The 22,841-nt window shown below is 37.9% G+C and overlaps 1 protein-coding gene across 1 annotated transcript in view; it reads left to right on the top strand.

The window, feature by feature from the left end:
• The first annotated feature begins 532 nt into the window (after positions 1–532).
• The window catches only part of sh3rf2 (SH3 domain containing ring finger 2), a 35,208-nt gene continuing 12,899 nt past the window's right edge, over positions 533–22,841 (top strand). The window contains exons 1-4 of the mRNA XM_083547073.1: positions 533–726; positions 9,178–9,444; positions 10,681–10,776; positions 17,919–18,209. Of these exons, the coding sequence (XP_083403199.1) occupies positions 715–726; positions 9,178–9,444; positions 10,681–10,776; positions 17,919–18,209 (666 nt within the window). The 5' untranslated portion in view covers positions 533–714. The remainder of the gene's footprint in view (positions 727–9,177; positions 9,445–10,680; positions 10,777–17,918; positions 18,210–22,841) is intronic.

Below are 22,841 nucleotides of genomic sequence, written 5' to 3'. Positions count from 1 at the left end.
TTCCAGTAAGGATAATCTTTTTGGGTCTGTATGTTAGTGAGTTTCAGTGAGAGTGAACAGTGTGGCCCGTTCACAATGCTATGAATCCGAGTACAGTAAGTCTTTGTGACAGTTAACAAGGCCATGAATCTTAGTTATAATGATCTATAACTCAGTGGGAGTGTCTGTGGGAATGAACAGTAAACAGTATATTGAGTTTCAATGAGACTTATTCCAAGCACAAACCGTGCAATGAAATGCAGTGAAAGTACCTTAAATGTTTATTGGAATTAGATGTCTTGGGTTAGTGTAAAAGATGCACTGACTCAAAGTAAGGATAATCTGTTTGGTGTTTTTGTGAGTCTAAACTTGGACATTGTCACAAAGTGTCTTTAAAGAAAACTGCACTAAAAAAGTGATTTTTGTAAGTAAACCTGTGTTTATCTACGAAAACAAACAATTATACTGTCTAGGCTGGAGTAAAAGATACAGTGAATCACAGTAGGAGTGAACAGTTCACTGCAGTGAGTCTGAATGGCTCTCACTCTCACTTACACACACACACACACACACACACAGCTTGTAGTATCAGTGACAGTAAACAGTGCAGTGCCCTGCAGTTAGAATGAACCCTGTGCAGTGAAAGTTGAGCCGTGTGCACTCCACCTCCTCTCTTCGGGAAATCGTTTTGTCTGTTCGAAGCTGCTATGTTTCCAATATTCTTGGTTGGACTATATGGAAATTAAGGTAAGTAAATAGGACTTGGAAGGTTCAGATGTGCTTTTAAAACTCTTAAGTTTTGAATAGAAGCACGGCAGCACTTGTTTAGTAAAGACGCTGCGTGTATTGGACTCACTTCCTGATTCTGTCAGGGGCTCGGAGAAGTGAGTTTTAGATTGTCCTCGGCATTGGGACCGTCGGTTCATTACCATGTAAACATAAATGCACAAAAATAACCCGTTTTCTCAACAAGGAAATGAGAGACGCAACAAAGTAGACCAGAAGACGTTTGTCAGTAAGGGACCGTGTACAAAGTGCACATCTAGTGTGTTGTGGGTTACAAGGATACGTTTGTGTTACATTGGCAATGAATGTGTCTTGTGGGTTACAACTAATCTTATAAGTATACTTTTTTTCCAAGTAAAATTTCAAATTTATGTATACAAATATTTCTTTTTTTTTTTTCTTTTTTTTTTTTATTAAGTAAAAAGCACTCACCTTTTGATTTGATGGTAGCTTTGCACACACATGATTTTAGAGGGCCTGTTTTTATGTCACCTTGCCGGAAATAAATATTAGAAGCCCTCATAAACTCGAATGGTTTTGATGGTTATAATAAGAATTGTATTGGCGTTAATGATGATAACTGTAATGGTGTAACACTGGTGTCCATTGGTAATTTGTTGCCTTCTGCTGTTGGCGTATCATGTCTAGATCACATGTTGCTACAGTGTCTAGTGGCACTAATAGGGACCTTTAGGATGTCATTGAATATGCAGACTGCACAAGTTTCTACACTGGGCCAATTGGTTTGATGAAGATGAATTATGTAAAAGAAAGCACTTGGTATTTGTATAAACACACACTTGTATATTGGAACACCAGACTTTTTTTGCCATATGTGCTTCTTCCCCAAACTGTTAACACAAAAGTTGAGGGCATACAATTGTATATGATGCCTTTGAATGTGGGGCCATGACATTTTTACTTGAAATAGGAGACCCAAACCTGTTCCAGAATGACAATGCCCCTGTGCATAAGTGAGATTCCACAAAGATATGGTTTACATGGGTTTGAGTGAAAGATCTTGAATGGTCTGCTATAGAGCTTGGACCTCAACCTTAATGAACACCCCTGGGATGAATTGAAACACTGACTGCACCACAGCTCCTCACACTACATCAGTACCTGACTATACTAACACCCTTGTTTTTACAGTACTGCACAAGTCCTTTAGTTGTCCTAGGGATGAAAAAACGTATCTCAGCATTATGTAGTCACTGTTGGAAAGGGATCAGATATTCAGAGCTTGCTGGAAAATAATGTGCATTTCCTGGAGGTTTTTCTTAAGAAACTGTGGTTGATGTACTCAGGACAAACAATGACACAATGCAATAATGCAACTATCACAAAATATACAAAATTTGGTGATCATCTAAAGTTATTAAGAATCAAACATATGTCAATTTTTAAACTGTTTTAAGTCAAGAGTCAAGAAGCTTTTGTCATTTATATATATAAAGTGGACGCAGTACACAGTGAAATTAGACATTTCTCCAGAACCCTGGTGCTACATTCAACCACATAGAGCTACAACACAGAACATAAAGCTACATAACAGAACACAGAGCAAGGACAAAAGTAAGTGTCCTCGCCACATAAAGTGCACCGCGTGCAAGCGGTTTTGGATCCGGAGAGGCCGCTGCGAGCTACAGCAGCGCCGCCATCTTGGTCTCAAATATTTTTTGTAAATTCAGTTTTTATTGGGTGTTGTGGACTGGATGCATATATCTGATATGTGGAATAACTTATTCAGGGCAGTAATAGATAAAAAATAAATATAATGCAGTTCCTTTTATGTTTTTTTAAATTAACATTTTGCAGATTATTTCATTATTTCACTTTTTTTTCATTTGTGAATTATCGTAGAATAAGCAAGTGCTTTTTGCAGATGTATTTTTTGCACCTTGTACACATGGAGCCATCATTAGGGTTCACCAGATCCATTGCTGGTTTAAAGGCTGTAGTCTGGATGCTCAGAATATTCTAATACACATCTGTAACTGCTGTGAATGTGACTTGTCAGTGTAAATCATTTTGACCCTGAATACATTTTTATTATATGGGAAGTAGAGACTGGTTGTCTCAGCTTTTTTTTGGTGATCGGTACAATATATTATTTTTAGATCTCCATGGCCCAGTTGAGGATAGTTGCTGTGTTCCATAATTTATTTTTGTTTTTCTCTTTTTTTGGGAAATTATTGTGTGGCAAACTTATTCACAGAATTCTCCTCTGTGAAATGTCAAAATATGGATTGTCCACTACCTTTTTCTGTATCTTATCTCCTTTGAATTGTCTATTATGGGCCAAAAGGACTTATCTGAAAGGACGTCTTTCACTGTCAGTCTTCATCATCTGCAACTGAGAAACAGTGTAGCAGCGGAGAGATGTTCGGAGAAGCACTTTTCTGGGCAGCATAGGATATCATCTAGGACCTCAGAAAGCAGTATTACCCAAAGTGTGACCTTGTTCAATAATAACAGTGATAATAATAATAATAATAATAATCATCTTGTCCTTAGGGATACCCTTTGCTACAGTTGATTGTATTCATAACAAGTGTAACACAATAGGGTTTATGTCAAGTAAAATATCGGTTTATAATTTATTAAGGCCCCTTTTAAAACCCATCATTGAGAAAGATTAACATATAAACAATATTCATCCTTAGAATTCTTTTTTTTTTTTTTTTTTTTTTTTGTAAAATATTTTGTCCTCCCTTATAAAGAAGAAAATGGGGGACAAACTGTCAATTTTTTTGTGCACTTTTTAGACACTCCCTTACAGCTAAAGCGTCGTTTCTCATTGTTTTCAGAAAATAATAATTATAAAACAAAACATTAGCTGTCATTCTTCCATTTCACCATATAAACATGTATATTTAAACATGTTAAAAGATTCATTATTTGAGTAATAGGAGAGAGGATCCGGTATGCAATAGGGGCCGGTTATATAACAAACAGGTTTTAGGAGTATGTGTGTTTTTGACTCTGTGCTTCAATATGTGAGACAGAAACTGACAATAAACGGAAGCAATTGTGGGAAAGAAAGAATAACTAACTAACTAACTAACATTGTATATAGCATGTTTTGCTTGTTTTGTTAAAGAGGTGTTGTGATTTCTGATCCGGTTTCACCACCTGCTTCGTTGCCGTTGGTACCTGTGAAAAAGCCGGATTATTTGTGGAAATTCCCCATAGTTCAGCGTTGATATCACGGTAAAAACAACAGTTTGTGAGGATTTTTGAAAAGTTTAAGTGTTTGGGTTTTCACGGCCACACAGTGTTACTGAAAACAACGACATTATGATCCCAACTGCGAACAAGAAAGTAATGAGGACCTGTAAGTAGAGATGTGAGAATGGAGGATGGGTGGGTGGTCGACATGCAGAGAGACAACATGACCTGGAAAAGGGACATGGACAGGTCTGGAAGGGTGAGACATATGGAAAAAACTTAGAATACTGGGTTACAGTGGATAAAAGACTACAGAAATCAGTTGTATTTAAAAAGGAACTAACAAAGGACATATCCAGTTTACAGCAGGCTTTTAGTTGGAATCTGTCTTCCAGTTGTGAAGACCAGCAGCAGAGGAAGGTGTTAGGTTTCATTTGTGGTATCCATGTAAGATCATTTGTTTGTGATGTTTATGAGCCAATAACAAATGATCAGTATGGGAAAAAAAACAAAGTTGGGGCTGATTTCTTTCTAACCCAGACTGTAGATTCAGTACTGGTTATGTCAGAAATTTGATCTCCAGAGATCTTGTCAGAGATTTGCTCTCCATTTGTGCTGGTAGTTTTCATACAGTTGAGTGATGAATGTGAACAATGTGGATGGATTTTCTGTGAGTTAGTTTTTGTTTGATTGTCTTTAATGGACTAAATAAAATGGTTTAAAGATTCACTTTGTGAATAGTGGTGAAAACGACACAAAATGCACAGATGCTTTTAATACATATTTTTTCACTATGGCTTTTTACATTGTAGTTTGCACTGAAAAAAGGTGATAATCAAATATGTTCATGTGGTCAGCACAAAACCAACAAGATTGTGCATGGTGTTGTATTGTATATGTTGTTTTTTGTGTTTGATGCTTGTTAGCATTCGTAAAGATTAATGTTACATCAATTTTGATTTTGATGATACTGTTTTTTTTTTTTATTCTTTAAAAGAGGATTAATTCACTCGCAACTGCGTCAGTTCAAAGGGAGACTTGATGGAAATGACGCAAGCCAGAATTCTTTGTTTGTATGCATGTGAAGGGTTTTACGCCTTTTCAGACATTTTAGCACACAAGTAATCTTTGGAAATTGTTTGCAAACGCATTTTAAAATGGTTCTTTCGGATCTATCTGGATTTACGTGAAGGCAGCGTTAATCTCGTTTTAATGAGAATTGCAGTCTGGCAGTGATTTAAATTGTCATCCTGATCCTGCATATTTCATTGTTTTTCTTTCTCTAACACACCCATGTTGACTCAAGAGTGACCTTTTGTGTATCTGGGCTGAGTTTCCCAAATGCACAATGGTGTTAAATGGTGCAAACTTCACACTAAACCCTCTCTCTCTCTCTCACTCACTCACTCACTCACTCACTCACTCACTCACTCACTCACTCACTCACTCACTCACTCACTTACTCACTCACTTACTCACTCACTCACTCACTCTCCTAAAAAAGAACAGGCATTTGTATGCTCACATACAGTATATGAGAAAAAATTTAACACGTCCACTCCAAATATGTTTATCTTTCCTGTTAGTATAAAATGAATTAATTAAACAGTTTCTTTATGAGTCCTTATTAAAACATGCCTGCTTTTGTACTTGAAATGTAAAGCAGTAGGGATGAACTATTGTTGTCTATGATGAAAATCTCACAAAACCAACATATACAAATATACCTGACCAGGACTGCCATAAGACATGCAGCCGCACTCAGTTTAAACGTTGTGGCAGTGCACATGCAGGGAACCATGCACATTTAGTTTCTTTATACATATTAGCTTGCATTCTAGCATTCCAACTTAGGCACTGCTGTACATGCTATGAGAGTAAATTTACAGGTGTGGGAACAAAAGAATGAGAGAACTGCTGGTTTGTGCACTGATATTACAGATCTGTGGGTCTTGTTTTCCCAGCATTATACTTACAGGTTCAAATCAACAATAATGGTTTCTCAAACACCTGACGACATTCTCTTAAGAAAAATATAAAAACTTTTCTGTGACTTCAAATAAAAAAGTGACATTAGTAGTTAGTGTTCTAACCCTCTTAAAAACTAATATCTAATTTAAACTATAGAGCAAGTTACATTAACCATAATGCAGACATGAATGTACACTATATTGATCACAAATGCTGAGCTCATAAAACTAGGAGCTACTAACCATATAGGCTGTATAATACTGCAGAAAGAACATCACTTATAATCTTATACTCCAGTACTCATGTTAGTTCTCACTCTCCAGTGTTCTGTATTGTTGAAACATTTATGATCAAACTCTTGATGTCACCCAAATGAGGATGGGTTCCCCTTTTGAGTCTGGTTCCTCTCAAGGTTTCTTCCTCATAACATCTAAGGGAGATTTTCCTTGCCACAGTCGCCACGGTTGCTCATCAGGGACAAATTCACACCGTTCACCTTAACTGTTGATTTCTGTAAAGCTGCTATGAGACAATGTCTGTTGTGAAAAGCGCTATAGAAATAAACTTGACTTGACTTGACTATATGTACGATTAATTGTGGACATCGAGCCATAAGATTCTAATGTGTTTTTTAAGCTTTCCAGTCCATATTTAGTCCCCATTTGCTGTTATAATATGGTCCACTCTTCTGGGAAGATGTTCCACAAGATCTTTGAATGTGCTTGTGAAAATTGAATGAATGCTTATTTAGCCACATTAGTAAGGTCCTAATGTAGTGTGAGGAGGCCTTCGGTGCAGCCAGCATCACATGCATCACATGTTTGGTATGCAGCCCCAACAAGACTTTTCAGCGAGCCATACCTGACTGAGGATCAGGAGCGCCACCTTCAGACCAAGAGTGATTTAGCTGATTTAGAAACTAAGTTTTAATTATTATTTTCTGTGCAATTTTCAGCACAAGTGGGGCTTGCAAGTAATGTTTTTCCCTAGCTCAGTAATTAAGATGGGAGGTAGCTCAGTAGTTGAGTCAACTCCCACACAAGTTCAAATTCCCACACTGCCACTGCTGAGCCTTGAACAATGTCCTGACAAATCAACAAATCAACTGCTCTGTTGTAAGTCTCCCTGTAAAAGAGCGCCTGACAAATGCCATAAATGTAAATGAAAATGTAAGATGCTGTAAGATGATATAGATTATTCTAAGTTGCTTTGGATAAGAACATCTGTGGCATAATTGTATTCGCTTATATCTCACATGTATTTTTTAATTTAAGGTGCTTGATTTAAGTAGCTGGATTTGATGCAGAATACTTCTTAAGACCAGCCCTTTATTCCCAGCCTAGTTTACAAAGCTCCGCCCCTCAGGATCTATGGTTTTTCTCAGCTGCTTATTAGGCTACAACTACCCAGTCAGCAAACAAATTTGGCCCAGATTTGCCATTCATCTGGCACAGCTGGCATTCATCCGGCACTGGCATGTGGCATGTGGGCCAAACATGGCCCGGTTTGGCAGAGGTGGTACTGTTTTTAAGGCGGCTCACAAGACATGGGCCAGATGTCATTTGGGACCAGTTATGGGTATTTAACTTGGCTGAGACTTGGGCCAGTTATGGCCCATGTGTGGCCCTTGTTTGGAATCCAGACCTGGTCCACACTAGGACCGTAGTTCATTGCGGTATGTGGGCCAAGCTAAAGCTGGTTGTGTGGGCCGGAGCTGGGCCAGAGAAAAATTGCTATGTGGGTATGACCTTTAAGTTTCTTCACTTTTTTTTTTATTATTTGTGCAAGAAACAAATAGACCGACTTTAAGTTAAAATTTTGAGGCCAGAAAATTTTTCATTTATGCACAAACTGATGAGCTTCACAAAATAAACGTGGTGTGAAAATGCCAATTTAGTTAGAAATAGAGACAGTCAAGCATAGTCTCTGTTTTGTTTTTGTTTTTTTTAACTACACCACCATCATTTTTCTTTCTTTGCCAGGTTTGTTAATTCCCAGGAAACACCTTTTAAATCTGCAGGTGTCCAAGAATCATTAAAAACCTCCAGGGTTGAAATGATGATGCAACTGTTTTTATGCTGATCTTTCTCCGAGTCATAAAAACAATCACAGGACAAGTTTAATACATTTGTTTTACCTGAAGCGCAGTGTGACAGCAAGATAAGAGCAAGATAAGAGCGGTTGCACTGACTGACTTGTGCTTACAGGCTTCTTGGTTTTGGGTGCAGCTCTGTAAATGTGCTCATTATAAGAGTGTGAACGTGCAGTGTGTTTATGCTCAGCTCCTCCTGGGTGCCCATTATCAAAGCTGCACCACACTGGCACTCAAGCCAGCTTAAACAGGTCAGACGTTTTGGGTTTCTCCAAATGCAAGAGCCTTTGAGTAGAATCAATTAAAACGTGGAAAACCATCGACACTTAAAATATTTACACTGTAAGTCAGAAATGTGTTTGGCAACAGGATGCTCTGCATAATGTACTGTTTAACATAAACTTCAGATTGTGAATAGGAGTGAATGATTGATAATTTTGCGAAAAAAAAAACATTTATTCACAATTAAATAAAAAAGAAAAATTTTCACACTGGATATTATAAACCGTGTGAAATAAAAAAAAATACTATGTAGCGATCTTAGTGCTAAGTTCTGTATCAACAGTGTTAATCTTTAAAAAACACAACTAAATATATCACCTCATACTGAAGCTATATACACTCAACAGACAAAAGTATTGGGACAGCTGTATTTTATAGCCATATGTGGCGGTTCTCCAAAATTTTACCACAAAGTAGCCACACAATTGTATAGTATGTCTAGGAGACACAAACCTGTTTTAGCATGGCAATGCCACTGTGCACAAAGTGAGCTCCAGGAAGATCTGGTTTACATGGGTGGGAGTGGAAGGTCATGACCTCAACCCTAATGAACACCTTTGTAATGAAATTGTATTCTGACTGCATCCTAGGCCTCGTCACCATGTGTCAGCACCTGACTTTACTAACACCATTGCGGCTGAATAAGCACAAATCCCTACAAGCACACTCCAAAATCTTCCCAGAAGAGCGGAGGTAGCAGCAAAAAGGGAATACATATTTAAAGTTTTATGAGTGAAGAACATATAGTGAAAAACTAGTAGATCATGTTAGCTAGTGATTAAAGAAAATGTGTTAACGGTTTTTATTTTACATTATACACTACTTCCTGTTTCTTGTCCCTTTTGTCCTTCATTCTTCGTCTGTCTTATCCGTATTATCTGTGTTTGTTTTTCCAGGTGCTGGCTAAAGCCTTGTACGACTATCAGCGCAATGGACCCGGAGAGCTCACCATGAAATCCGGCGACATGGTCGGCCTGCGCTGGAGAGTGGATGACAATTGGTATTATGGTGATATTAAAGGGAACAGTGGTCTCGTACCCAGCATCATGGTGCAGGTCCTGGGCGATCAAACGCAGCCTGCGCCTTTGTGCCGCGCCCTGTACGACTTCGACCTGAACAGGCTGGATCCAGATGACAGGAAGGAGTGTCTGGCCTTCATGAAGGTGTGTGTGTGTAATATTCATAATATTGTAAGATTCGATTAATTCAGTATATGTACTTATGTATTGTTATTGAGATTAAATTCATTGCATTTCTAAGGAGAAAAAAAAATGGTCAAAAAAAGCTGTTCTTTCTCATTCACCCGCATGTTACTCCGCAATGGGCTCCCTTATGCACACGATTTCAATTTAGCATTTGAACAAGTTAATCAATGTAGAAAACAAAAATCGAGAATTTAGAAAAAATTAAGGACCTTCTCATGATACACAATGTAGTTATCACACACTTTCTGTTAGTGTTTGTATATCGCTATAGAGATTACAGTGTTGAACCTGTAACCTGCCCTACACCCCACCCCACCCCTCCAGTCCTGGAACCCCGCACTGCTGTAGTGTTTGCATCAGCTCTAGTTCTCAGTAATCAGACAAAAACTTATTTTTTGATGCATGTACGTGAAAGAAATGGGATTTACCGTGATACCAGTAAAATTTAGGGTTGAATGCGAGAGTATCAAATCACCTCAGTAATAATGCATTGTGCTTTTTATATGCTGCTGACTTGTACCTTATAAATGAGTTAGGTTTTTGGCAGTAATGGGATTTAGCTTTAGCTTTCTCTACAGTCACACATGCCAAGACTGTTTCAGAGAAAGTTATGTAACAGCTGTGACTCTGTGAAGTCCATTAAAGAGCGTCCTGTTTTTTTATTTTTATTTATTTATTTATTTATTTATTTATTTTCTTTCTCCTTGAGACCAGATGGTTTAAATAGAAATAAAGCTTTAAGGAAAGGAGTTAAGGGTTTGCAGATACAAGACAGGGCATCCTGTCTTCAGCTTCAAATAATTACAGCTGTTCGGGACACCCCTGCATCTGTACAAGTGTCATGCATTAAATTTAAAAAAGAATATAAAATAAATTAAAAAGAAAGACTTGAGGGTGGGGGTTTCACATGCACAGTATGACATGCAGATTTTCAGAAATGCTTTTAATGACTCATCTAAAAAGATAAAATAAAAAATACTATAGAAAATAACATGTAAATTAAACAGAATTATTTTTTTTAAATAGCATAAAAATATATGATGATAATAATTTAGAATTAGGGTGAAAAAATAGGGGAAAATTAAACACGTGCGGTCAGAGCAGTGGTGACGCAGTCCACCTCACTGCCCCATTTTGCATACTACTTGTCTCACGTTGTCTCTGTGTCTTTACCCTTGTCTCATTTGTATGCAGGGAGACGTCATCACCTTGTTAAAGCGAGTGGATGAGAACTGGGCTGAAGGGAAGTTGGGTGACAAGGTCGGAATCTTCCCCTTACAGTTTACAGAGGTAAGACTGGTCCAAACATGCAAACATATCTTATTGCATAATTCCTTCATTTTGTCCCTGTAAGGTATAGTAAGTGAATTTGTTTGGTCGCTAAAGCTAGCTGTTTGGAAACACAGTGTCTGTATAGAGGCACACCCACAAAAAAAAGTCATAGCTTAGATCTCTTGAAGGATTGTGTGGATGGAGAGGCTTGCTAAGATCATTTCTTGTATTTCTTTGGTGGTCCATATTTGCTTCTTCCATTCTTTTACAAATCTAGTCAGAACATGTGACTATCCTCTGTGCAGGCAGTTCAGTTTCTATGTGGACTGGAAGTATTTTGCCGTTAAATATCGAGAAGTTTACTGAAATCAATCAAATCTATTTTTCTGCAGAATTGATCCCCATGTAATCTCTCAGAATCTTTGAAATGAAATTTAAGTAGACATAGAAATTAGTGGGAAATTCAGCACATAAATAATAAATAAACACAGAACATATACAAAATAGATTATTGTTGTTCACATTTGTGGACAAACCATCTAGAAAACATTACCATAATATTTGTGTCAACCTTCCCCAATAAAAGAAACTATTTGGCTATTAATAAATTGATTAGATTTAATAATTTTAAAAAATCGAGTTTAGTTATTCACTTGCAAATGAATAAATTTTTTTTTTTATTGGGTGGGTTTTTAAAAATTGATTTTAAGCATGTATTTCTTTTTTTTTTTTTTTTTCTTCAGATTTGTACATTTCCAGTAGAAACAGTACATGTCCATTTCTAATGTTTATTTCATTACATTTAATGACTTTTACAGAGTATGTTTAAAACATAGAGCATGAAAGGTTCTGAACACCCAGGGCTGTTTCAGGGACCGTGGTCATGCCATGAACGTTGGAGGCCACCACTTGCTTGCATGTTAAGGTATTGATTAGCATTAAGAAGGGAACGTGCAGAGAATTTATTGTTCTTGAGATAACCACAGTGCTTTTGCAAGACTTTTGCTACTCACAAGGAATAAGCGCATAAGTTTTATTGTTACAGCACACACACAGCATCGACCATCATAGACACAGTTAAATCAAACATTAATTAAATGTTTTAAATTGATTAATACTAAATGGGTTATGCATGTTTGTATCATTAACGAGTACCAAAACATTTTCATACTCGTACTTGGTCTAAAAGCAATGATGTGGATGCGTCCCTACTTTTGAGCTAAACACAGCTGCCAGATGTTGTAAAAGCATGTTTTTACAAAATGAATAGCATCTGCTGTTCAGTGCTATGCTTTTGTTATGTTATACTCAAGTTTATTTATTAATACTTTATAAATAAAATCTAAATAATATTTAGTGAAACAAGGAATGCATTTGCTTACATTCTTTTTTTTTTTTTTTTTTAGTTTTGTATTTAATTATGGGAGGTGGCCTGTGGGAGTCAAGCGGGCTAAAACAATTGGCAAAGTCAAAACCGTGGAGATGAGTAAGCAGAAAAACTTTAGCTTCCTTGATAGAATATTTATGTCTTTTCCCTTTAAGTGTAGCTCTTCAGGAAGTGAACATCTGCCTGGGTTTTTTTTTCCTCGCAATAGGGAAAAGTTGAAATACTTGTCTGTCGTAACCACACCTACACTACAAATATCCCTGTGTTATATCTGTTTTACAAATATAATTAACTTATAGACATGTAATGTACAGAGTTGACCTGAGTAGTAGTATGCAAGCTTATCGAAATAGAGGATCTGATGATCATTTTTATGTTTTAAAAAATATCAAAAAAATTTGTTTTAAAAAATATGTTTTAAAAAAATCAATTTTGTTGATTTGCTATTATTATTATGTTTATTAGCATGGTTAATGTTTAAAACTTAATACAAAATATATACAACATAATTAAAATGTTATAAATATTAATATATATATATATATAAATAAACACTAATAAGCAGGGACATAATATAATAGATAATAATAAATACATAGAATTTGTTATGCAATCACCCAAGAATAAATTCTAAAAATTGAAAAAGTCCATGCAAAATCATATAAAATATAGAAAGTAATGAAAAATTGATTGTTTAAAAATAAATATAAACTTTTTTATTATTTTTATATTAATTTTTTTTTTCAACTGTATTACGTACTTGACTGTCTGATCTTGTCTAGTAACTTATTCCCTTTATATGTATGTGAAAGCAGAAGGCTGCATGGCAACATTTTCTTGTAATAAATTTTGTTTTTGCTGAGCAAACACCCAGAATGAGCAGGTGTGAACAATAAAAGGTAAAAAAAAAAAAAAGGACAGAAAATGGCGGAGGAGTGTGGAGTATGATATGAGTGGCAAGGCTATAATACAATTGTGTGTTCCTTACAAACTTCTATCATTTCAGAACTGTTGTGGTTTATTAAGATGCAGTTTTGCAAATCTGAATCATATGTACTGTATTTATTCAGTTGTTTTTTCGATTGTGCTAAACATTTAATGTGCCTGCAGAGGTCTGAAGGTCACATGATGTAGCTCGTTTTGGTTTTATTTTATATCTTTGAGCAATAAACAGTCTGACCTTAGACTGAATTTGTTGGGACACTCAGTCCTGGGAAGACTCTAGTCAGCTCTTTGTTTGTAAAACAGTAAAATAGTGAATTTCTAATTATTTTTGGCCTTATAACTCTTTCCTCGATTGATAGAACTTCTCTGAGGTTATGGTTGATTCCCTTATTGCCTGGCGCAATGCAGTTGAGTTGAGTTGCACTTAAAGTGCTCCAAAAACGCCAGACGTTTTGCTTTTCTAGAGTTAGTTGCACTTTTTCATGAGTTACTAATCATGTGCATTTCATAAGTAACACCTAGCGGCTGCATACACAATATTGATGAAAATAGTGGAACACCTGACTTTTCAAGCCCTATTAGGTTCTTCCCCAAACTGTCCACAAATCTGGAGGCTCATTATTGTATATGATGCCTTTGCATGACTTGAAGATATGGTTTACACGGGTTAGTGTGGAAAACCTTTGGGACGCATTGGAACGCTGATTGCACAACAACCGACCGACATTCAACCGACATTCGCACCTGACTTTACTAACACCCATGTGGCTAAATGAGCAAAATCTTCACAAGAACACTCCGAAATCTTGTGGAACATCTTCGCAGAAGAGTGGAGGTTATTATAAGAGAAAATGGGGGCCAAAAGTGGAACAGGATGTTCCACACTAAATCCGTTTAGGGTTCTCTCTTAATGTCTGTAGAAGTAAGGTGGGTAAACTTATTTTTACGCCAGCCAGATAATCAAAGCTTGTTTTTTAACAGAGAAGTTAATGGCCAGTTGTCAACTTTGTGGTTTTTTGGCCAGCTATGTATTGTTGCTCCATTAAGTTTCTAGCTGATTCTAAATATGGCATTCAGACCTGGAGTCTGTTCCCGTTGTCTGCCTGCAAAGAGGAACAAAGAAGATAAGATGCCAGTAAAGGAAGCTCTTATAAGACTGATAAAATTAGATAAGAATCGATGGCAGACGATCCTGTCACCCCAACACCCCCACCCCAGTATAGGGCCGGTAAGCTGAGTAATAGTTTAGTCTAGTTAAGGGATGTATATATGTGTGTATATATTTAGGATGAAAGAGACCAATATGTAATCTATATAACAGTGCAGTATCCAGTACCTCTGTTATTTAGATTACTTGTATACTGAAAAGTGGAGAACAGGCACCTTTGTTTTATCCTTATTATGAAAAAGAAGTAATAATTGTATATGTTCAATGAATTATGTTTTTGTTTTTTGTTTTATTTTACCAGTTTCAGCTTATGCAGCATTGATACAGTGGGGGGAAAAAGGCAGCTGTTTTTTTTTGTCTATTTTTAAAGAAGTAAGAAAAGCGCTGAGGAGGAACGATTTGCTCTATGGAAAAAAAAATATTTGGACACCTGCCTTTTTCAGCCATTCGTGGTTCTTCCCCAAACAGTTATCACAAGGTTTAAGGCACACAGTTTTATAGGGTTTTGTATAGTATAGGGTCTTTGGATTCAGCAGCATTACATTTGTCCCTTCATTTAAACTAGGAGACCCAAACCTGTTCTAGCATGACAGTGCCCCTGTCCACAAAGCCAGCTCTATTAAGATAAAGCGTTGGAGTGGAAGATTTTGAGTGGCCTGCTATCGAGCGCTAAAAACAACATTTTTGAACACCTTTGGAATGAATTAGAATGCTGAATGTACCCCAGGCCTCCTCACCTCGCCTAAATCAGTACCTGACTAACTCTCTTGTGGTTGAATGAGCAGAAATCTCCACAATTCAATTTAATGAAATGCAATGCAAGTACTTTGTTGTTTCTAAGACCCACCTGAGTGAATTGAGACATTGGGTGGAGACTGTAAATGACTTGACTCAGTTTTTGCATTGATCTTGGTGTTTGTGTCCATATCTTTTGTTTAAAGGGCATAATGTACTTTTCTAAGAAGTGTTCAAAGACAACTGTTTTGTGACATCCTCATCACTTCTTAACACTACTGAGATGTTAGGGTTATAATTTCTCATCCTAGCGCAGGCATCATATCTATGCTATTGGCTCATATCTCTGCTATGTGAAGCATTTGAAGCTCTGTTGTGTGTGTATATATTCTGGGAACTCCCCTCCCTATACACACTTGTCATTCCCTTGGTGATCCAGTACATCATGTCTTAAATATTAAGCACTGTCCTTCGAGCTTCCTCTGTCTGTGCAGATCTGTGTGTATTAAGTGTAGCATTTCTTAAATAATTTTCGCATAGTTGCCTTTGCGACCCGAGTTTTTAAACTCGACAGAGAGAAGACATATATATCAAACTCGGCTGCTTACAGTTCTGCCATTTGTGTCTCTTGTTTGTTAAGAAAATGTCATTTCAATTGTTTAGCACTAAATGTCTCTTGTTCTCCAACAATAACTCAACATACAGCCATTATTATCTAAATAACTGTCAACAAAAGTGAGTTCACCCTAAGTGAACATGTCAAAGAACATGTCACCCCTAAGTGAACGTGCCCAAAGTGACAATATTTTGTGTAAGCACCACTGTTATCTAGCACTGCCTTAATCCTCCTGGATATGGAATTCACCAGAGCTGCACAGGTTGTTGCTGGGATCCTTTTCCACTTCACCATAATGACATCACGGAGCTGCTAGATGTTAGACACACGGCACTTCTCCACCTTTCACATGAGGATGCTCCACAGGTGCTTAATAGGGTATAGGTTTGGCCACTCCAACACCTTCACCTTTAGCTTCCTCAGCAAGGCAGTTGTCTTCTTGGCGGTGTGTTTGGGGTTGTTATTCTGTTGGAAAACTGCCCTTCAGCCAGTTCCTAGCGGGAGAGCATCATGTTGTGCTTCAGAATGTCACAGTACATGTTGGAATCCATGTTTCCCTCAATGACCCGCAGCTCCCAGTACCAGCAGCACTCATGCAGCCCCAGACCATGATGCTACCTCCACCATGCTTGACCGTAGGCAAGACAATTTTCTTGGTTCTCCTCACCAGGGCATCACTACACATGCTGGACACCATCTGAGTCAAACAAGTTTATCTTGGTCTCATCAGACCACAGGACATGGTTCCAGTAATTTATGGTCTTGGACAGGTCGTCTTCAGTGAACTGTTTGTGGGCTTTCTTGTGAACAAGCTTCAAAAGAGGCTTCCTTCTTGGACAACAACCATGCAAACAGACTTATTGCAGTGTGCAGTGGATGGTCTGAGAATTGACAAGCAACCTCTAAAGCATTGCTGGCAGCACTCATGTCTGTTTTCTGATGCAGCTTCTGCACTTGACGCACAACACAAGGACTCAACTTCTTTGATGGACCCATGCGAGAGCTGTTCTGAGTTGAACCCGTCTTGGAAAACCTCTGTATGACCCTGGCCACTGTACTGTAACTCAGTTTAAGGGTGTTGCCGATCTTTTTTCAGCCTCGGCCATTTTTGTGGAGAGCAACAATTCTCAAATCCTCAGAGAGTCTTTGCTATGAGGTGCCATGTTGAACATCCAGTGGTCAGTATGAGAGAATTGTACTGAAAGCACAAAATTCTAACTGCTCTAATACAAGATACACAAATTTGTATGGTCCTGTCAAGCAGACAAAAACATGAACATGATGAATAGGACGTGTGTTTTTGCATGGTTACATGATGTAGAGCTGTTATCAGATAGGGTGTACTCACTTTTGTTGTCAGCTATTTTTAGAATATATTAGAAGATATACTTAAATGGTAGCTGAAATGTGAGGGGTGTACTCACTTGTGAGACACTGTTTGTGTGCATGCGATGTTTTTTGCATTTCATGAAACCAGTGCATCACTGAAAAAAAAGTCGGTACCATAAGTATGATTTTGCTACGTTTGTTGTTTTGATGTCACAGGCCTGAAAATGTAAAAATCTTAGCCTGAAAAAAAGCCTCTCAATTCTGCCACTTGTAACAGAATAGGGATGTTGATTAGGTGAAAGATGGTTTGTTACTGTAATGTTACAGACTGCTGCTTTAATTTTAATTGTATTTTAAACAGGAATATATTAAGGGATATATATAAAAAAAAAAGGTTTACTGTCTAATGATGTAAATGGGTTTATTAAAGCAGATATTTTGCACTTTCTCCTTATAGTCATTATTTCATTTTAAAATTCCTTTTCAAATCAATTATTTTCTGTATTTGTTGTTAATCAAATAAAAGCGTTTTCAGTGTTCTCACACTCTGTCCTCCTGGCAAACTTTGTCTCGGCTCTGGCCAGCCAACCGTAAAGGCGCAGTAATGTTTCCTTTGCTTTGGTGGCATAACAGCACATCACTGTAGGGGGAGAGGGAACATCAATCGTAGATGTGCAGTGCTGCAGTGCTGTGTCTCCCTCTCTCCCTCTCTCTCTCTCTCTCTCTCTCTCTCTCTTACACACACACTTTTTTTCTGAAACTCACAGCAGCTCACAGCAGGGCAGATCAGAAAGAGCAGGGCACTCACCCAGACGTGACTAATGGCTTTATGCTGTCGTCTTACTTATTGAAAGAAAACTTCATGCTGGATAGAGCTTTAGCAGGTGAAACAGCCCAAAAAGAAGCACAGCACTGTGTCTCCGCACACTCATTGCTGTCTCTTCTTCAGCTTTTAACGTTTCTGCTTTTCCTCTCTTCAGCTAAATCCGACCGCCTTCAGACTCCTGGCGAATGCGAAGGCGAGCGATTTGGCAGAATTTCGTGTGCAGAACGCGAGAGGGAGCAGCAGGAGGGTGAGCCTAGACGGCAACCACAGACGTCTCCCCAGGACGCAGCCGAGCACAGCCAGGCCTCCCGATGTCAGCGTCCTTAACACTCTGAATCACGGTCACATCCAGACCTCAGCAGCTCCTAGTGCTCCTCTCAAGCAGGGTCGGCCCACCGCCGTCTCCAAACAGAGGTCCGGAAGCACACGGAGAAGCCTATCAAAGGTGAGGAAGCAGTGTGTAAGGGAGTGTATGGGAGAATGCTGGTGCCACGTGTTTATGTTTTGCTCATCAGCAGTTAATGCTTAATTAAATGTTTTAAATCTTCTTTTTTTGGGGGGAAGGCATTACGAAAGCATAACATCATGGTCAATGATGAGTGCGAATTGTTACACAGTGACGCTTAAGTAGTGACTTATTTTTTAAAAGTCTACGGATCCGGCTCATTAAATCGATTTAATGTCCTCGTCTCGCTTCAAGTAGCTCATTTCCGAAAGCATAATTTTGACTCTACCTCACTTTAAGTCGCTTTTATGGACTTAAACTGTGATTATGAAGATGGATTAATGTTGGATTGAAAGTCAGATCCAGGTCAGGTGCTTTAAACAGTCACTGTGTGTGTGTGTGTGTGTGTGTGTGTGTGTGTGTGTGTGTGTGTGTGTGTGTGTGTGTGTGTGTGTGTGTGTGTGTGTGTGTGTGTGTGTGTGTGTGTGTGTGTGTGTGGGGTGCCCTTTTAACTCGTTTTAAAGATAAGTCCTAAATGATCAACAGCTCAGCTCGGAAACAGAGTCTGAAGTCAGTTTCCTGCCTTCGCTGCTATTTTTCCTAGCAGCACATCTCTTTTATGATATCTTATGTGTCATTGTTTGTATACACGTTTTTCTATTTCTGGAGCTAAAAAAAAAGAAATTCTCCCTTTTTTTTCCGGTTGCTACTTTGTAATCTCATGACTCATGTGGTTATGTAACACCCCCCTTCTTATCTGGTTGAAAGGCTTATTTCTCCCGCCCGAGCACAGACTCCCTTCTCTTGCCCTTTCCTCCTTGCGAGATCCTTACCTCCCTCCATCCCTCCTTTATCTCGTGCATGGGGCGCGCCATTAATAGATGATTGCGCAAATACAGAGCTCATCATCACACGTTGAGAACCCACTCAGCCTCCAACTTTGATTATGCTTAATTCCATCTCTGTCATAATTATATACCAATCTGTTTTTTTTTTTCTTGTTGTTGGTATTCAGGCTGCTGAAGAATTTGTATTTATTTATTTATTTTTATTTTGAAGGAGCACTTTGTATTTTTTATTTTTTTTTGCGTTCCTTGTTAACAATTGCAAATAGACTCCACCCTGAAGATAATGCTTATAAATGGCTTTTAAACAAAAGACTGCAATACCTGAGGAAAGGGGTCAGATGATTTCTGGCCAACAAAAATATAGACATCTGAGGTAAAAAATAAACAAATAAATAAAAAGCACAACTAGTCAAAACTTTTGCAATATATTTTGATCATACATTTCAGTAAATGTAAAATATTCTGTGAGATTTATTATATATATGATATAACTTATAGCACGTCTATGAAGGATCGTAAAGATTACAGAGTGCACCTTTTCCATTGTATGTATGCATATCATTATTCTGCATATAGGAGAAGGGTTGAATTACAATATTTTACTTAGATTTTAATATAAATGACCATAATATACAGCACTTTTCTGAGTTTAGCGAGTATTATTAGCATTGTGCCTTTTTTATTTTTATCGCTCCCTCTTTCATCTATACTAATGATTATTTAAATAATAATTATACTAATACTAACTTGATAAACGAAAAATGTAAATTACTAAATATTAAGAAGTTTAGGGTTATCATGGATGAAAATACTTTTTTTTTTTTTTTTTTTTTTTATATGTACAGTAATACAGTAATGATATTTTTGCCACATCTCTCATTTGGATGTTTTTTTTCCCCCTCGACTTAAATGTTTTCTATTTTAGTCCTCTCTCTCACCTACCTCCTGACTCTCATGTAGTGCATGTCAGCCCTACCAGTGTAGGAGGCTGAAGGCTGCACACGCCTCCTCGAATGCAAATTCTACCTCAGCTCTTACACACACACTTACACACACACACACACACACACACACACACACAGAGAGAGAGAGAGAGAGAGAGAGAGAGAGAGAGAGAGAGAGAGAGAGAGAGAGAGAGAGAGAGAGATTCATCAGCCCTGCTCATGATCTCCACATAACACAGCTGAAATTCCAACCTGAACACACAGTGGCAGGGCTTCATTTCTGCACCACTAAGCCGTGAAATTATTGAGTGAGTCACCAAGATTCTTCAAAACTCACCTTCAGGCATACCTGTTTTTCCCACGGCTTTTAACTACTGTAGTGCAAAAAAAAAAAACACTGTGTTTGCATGCAAAATTACATTAAGCAACAAATGTCTAAAAGGGATCTAATGACTGAAAACAAAAAGGCAATCCACACCCTGTTAAGCACTCATTACAATTTTATTATCCAACTGTTCTTATAGCACATTTTTGAGTAACTATAGAAAATAATTGTGAAGGTATATAATTATAAAGTTTAGAAGTTATTTTTTTCCCCTTCACTCATGCCAACCAATAGTTCCCCATGAATCCCCCCTACATATCACAAAACACCCATTATTACTGCTGATCTGACATATTAACACACACACTCAACATGATTTAGACAGGTGTGAAAATGCTGTGAAGTAAGAAGGAATTGTAAGAACATGTATATTTTAAAAATCAATATTTGGTGTAAAAGTTGACGTGTTAGAAGCAGGAAAAATGGGCGAGCGTAAGGATATGAGGATATGAGTTTGACGATGGCCAAATTGTGACGTCTAGACGTCTGGGTCAGAGCATCTTCAAAACTACAGCACTTGTGGGATGTTCCTGGTCTGCAGTGGTCAGTATCTGTCAAAAGTGCTCCAAGGAAGGAACAGTGGTGAACCTGGGACAGGGTCGTGTGCGGCCGAGGATCGTTAATGCACATGTGGAGTGAAGGCTGGACCATATGGTCCGATCCAACAGACGAGCTCCTGTAGCTCAAACTGTTGAAAACGTTAATGCTGTAGATGCTCGATGGGTCACAACTGTTTTTTCCAGCAATATGGGAACCAACATAATATTAGGCAGAAGGTCATAATGTTATACCTGGTCGATATATATGACATTTTAATTTTACATTTTTTGTTTGTTTCTTTCTTTGTCTTTCTTTATTTGCACTTCAGTTGAAATGATCTGCAATTGCATCCACATTCTTTTGCATGACACTCTGTAGGCTTATAAAATGTTATTATTTCTATAACCGGTTACACAAGGACTCATACGGCAGTCACACCTCATAAACACATGTAAAGACGTCCATAATTGTTCACGTGGTGCAGTTTTGTGTAAGTTTTTTTTTTTTCACATGGATGCAAAGAGTCTCCATGCATGTCAGCATGTCGAGGAGGACTTTTCTGCATTGTGTGTTTATCGAAAACCTTAAAAACCATTTGTGATATTATTTTCTTATTTATTTAGCTTGTTGAATGAACGGATGTTTATAGCTTCTATAATGTAAGAGATAGTAGAAGCTTAATGGTTTTGTGTACGTCCAGCATTATTAACACTAACTAGAAAATGCAGTTTGTGTTTTATAACAAATAGATAATTGATCACATTGGCAAATCACTGTGGAGTTGGAGAACACTTTACGATGTAGGTTATTAGAAAAATGATTCATTTCCTCGTGTTAACAGTAACTTGGGCAAACACCATGGCAGGGATACGCTATGGAAGGTCAGCTGTTTTGGACAGTAATAAAATAAAGCTATTGTACTTCGTTTGCTTTTTAAAAATATATGGTTTGGTGTGATGGTGTGTTTATGCGACACTCAGTTACACACTTCCACACCTAGTTTAATGTAGCCTATCCACTTTGCACCAGTATGCTATTGTTCCCGTGATTGTAATTATTTCTGTTAATAATGTATGAACGTCCTCATGCTGGGACCGTTTTAGGAAAATGCAGCACATGTTGTTACTGTAAATGAAGCGTGCACTCGGTACAGACGCAAACATTTTCTCAACTGGATTATAGGATGAACGGCAACGGTCGAAGTCCAAACAGCTTTCGAATTAGACATCGTGTGACTAACGGGGCTATTTGTGTCTCTTCAGATTTTCCTGTAACAACATAATACTGTGTCACTTCTGATCACAGAGTCAGTCATTTATTCTTAACAAGGTGAGCTAAAGGCCAATTCTGCTCATTTGCCTACAAACACACAGCACAGTGTTCAAGATCCTGCCTCGGTCTTGCATTTCTAGTTCCTCTTGAAGAAAGTCAAATAACCTTATTATCATTCCTTTCCTCTCTTCACAATCAGAGTTTCTTTCCAACGTCGGAAAGACTTCCACGCCGATGACTTCGGCTCGGGTGAACTTTTACACTTTTCCCCGCTCTGAACCATTTCATGTCGTAAAGCATTACTGTAGTAACTGCTTGCAAATTGCACAAGCAATAATACATAATGGCATGATGCAAGCGCTTGTGAAAGGCACAGGCAGGCTATCAGATTAGCTCCTGTTTGAATCAGGAACACAGCGGTTGATAACGCTAGAGCTGGGGTGTGCGGAAACACAACACTCAGATCTGAGTCACAAAAAAAATACCCATGACTCAAACACTCTTCTTAACCCTGATGAGAGTTTACACCTCGGGAGAGGCCACATTCTGGGCTGTTCCCTGGTTGAGTCAGAGGTGTCACCGACATGCTAAGTGTTTTCTTATCTAACAATAACAGTTCCTCTCGAGGATGAAACGTTGCCAG

Source organism: Silurus aristotelis (genome assembly GCF_946808225.1).
Source record: "Silurus aristotelis genome assembly, chromosome: 7".
Lineage (NCBI taxonomy): Eukaryota > Metazoa > Chordata > Actinopteri > Siluriformes > Siluridae > Silurus > Silurus aristotelis.
The sequence above is the reverse complement of the archived record's forward strand: the minus strand, read 5'-3'. Positions and strand labels throughout refer to the sequence as shown.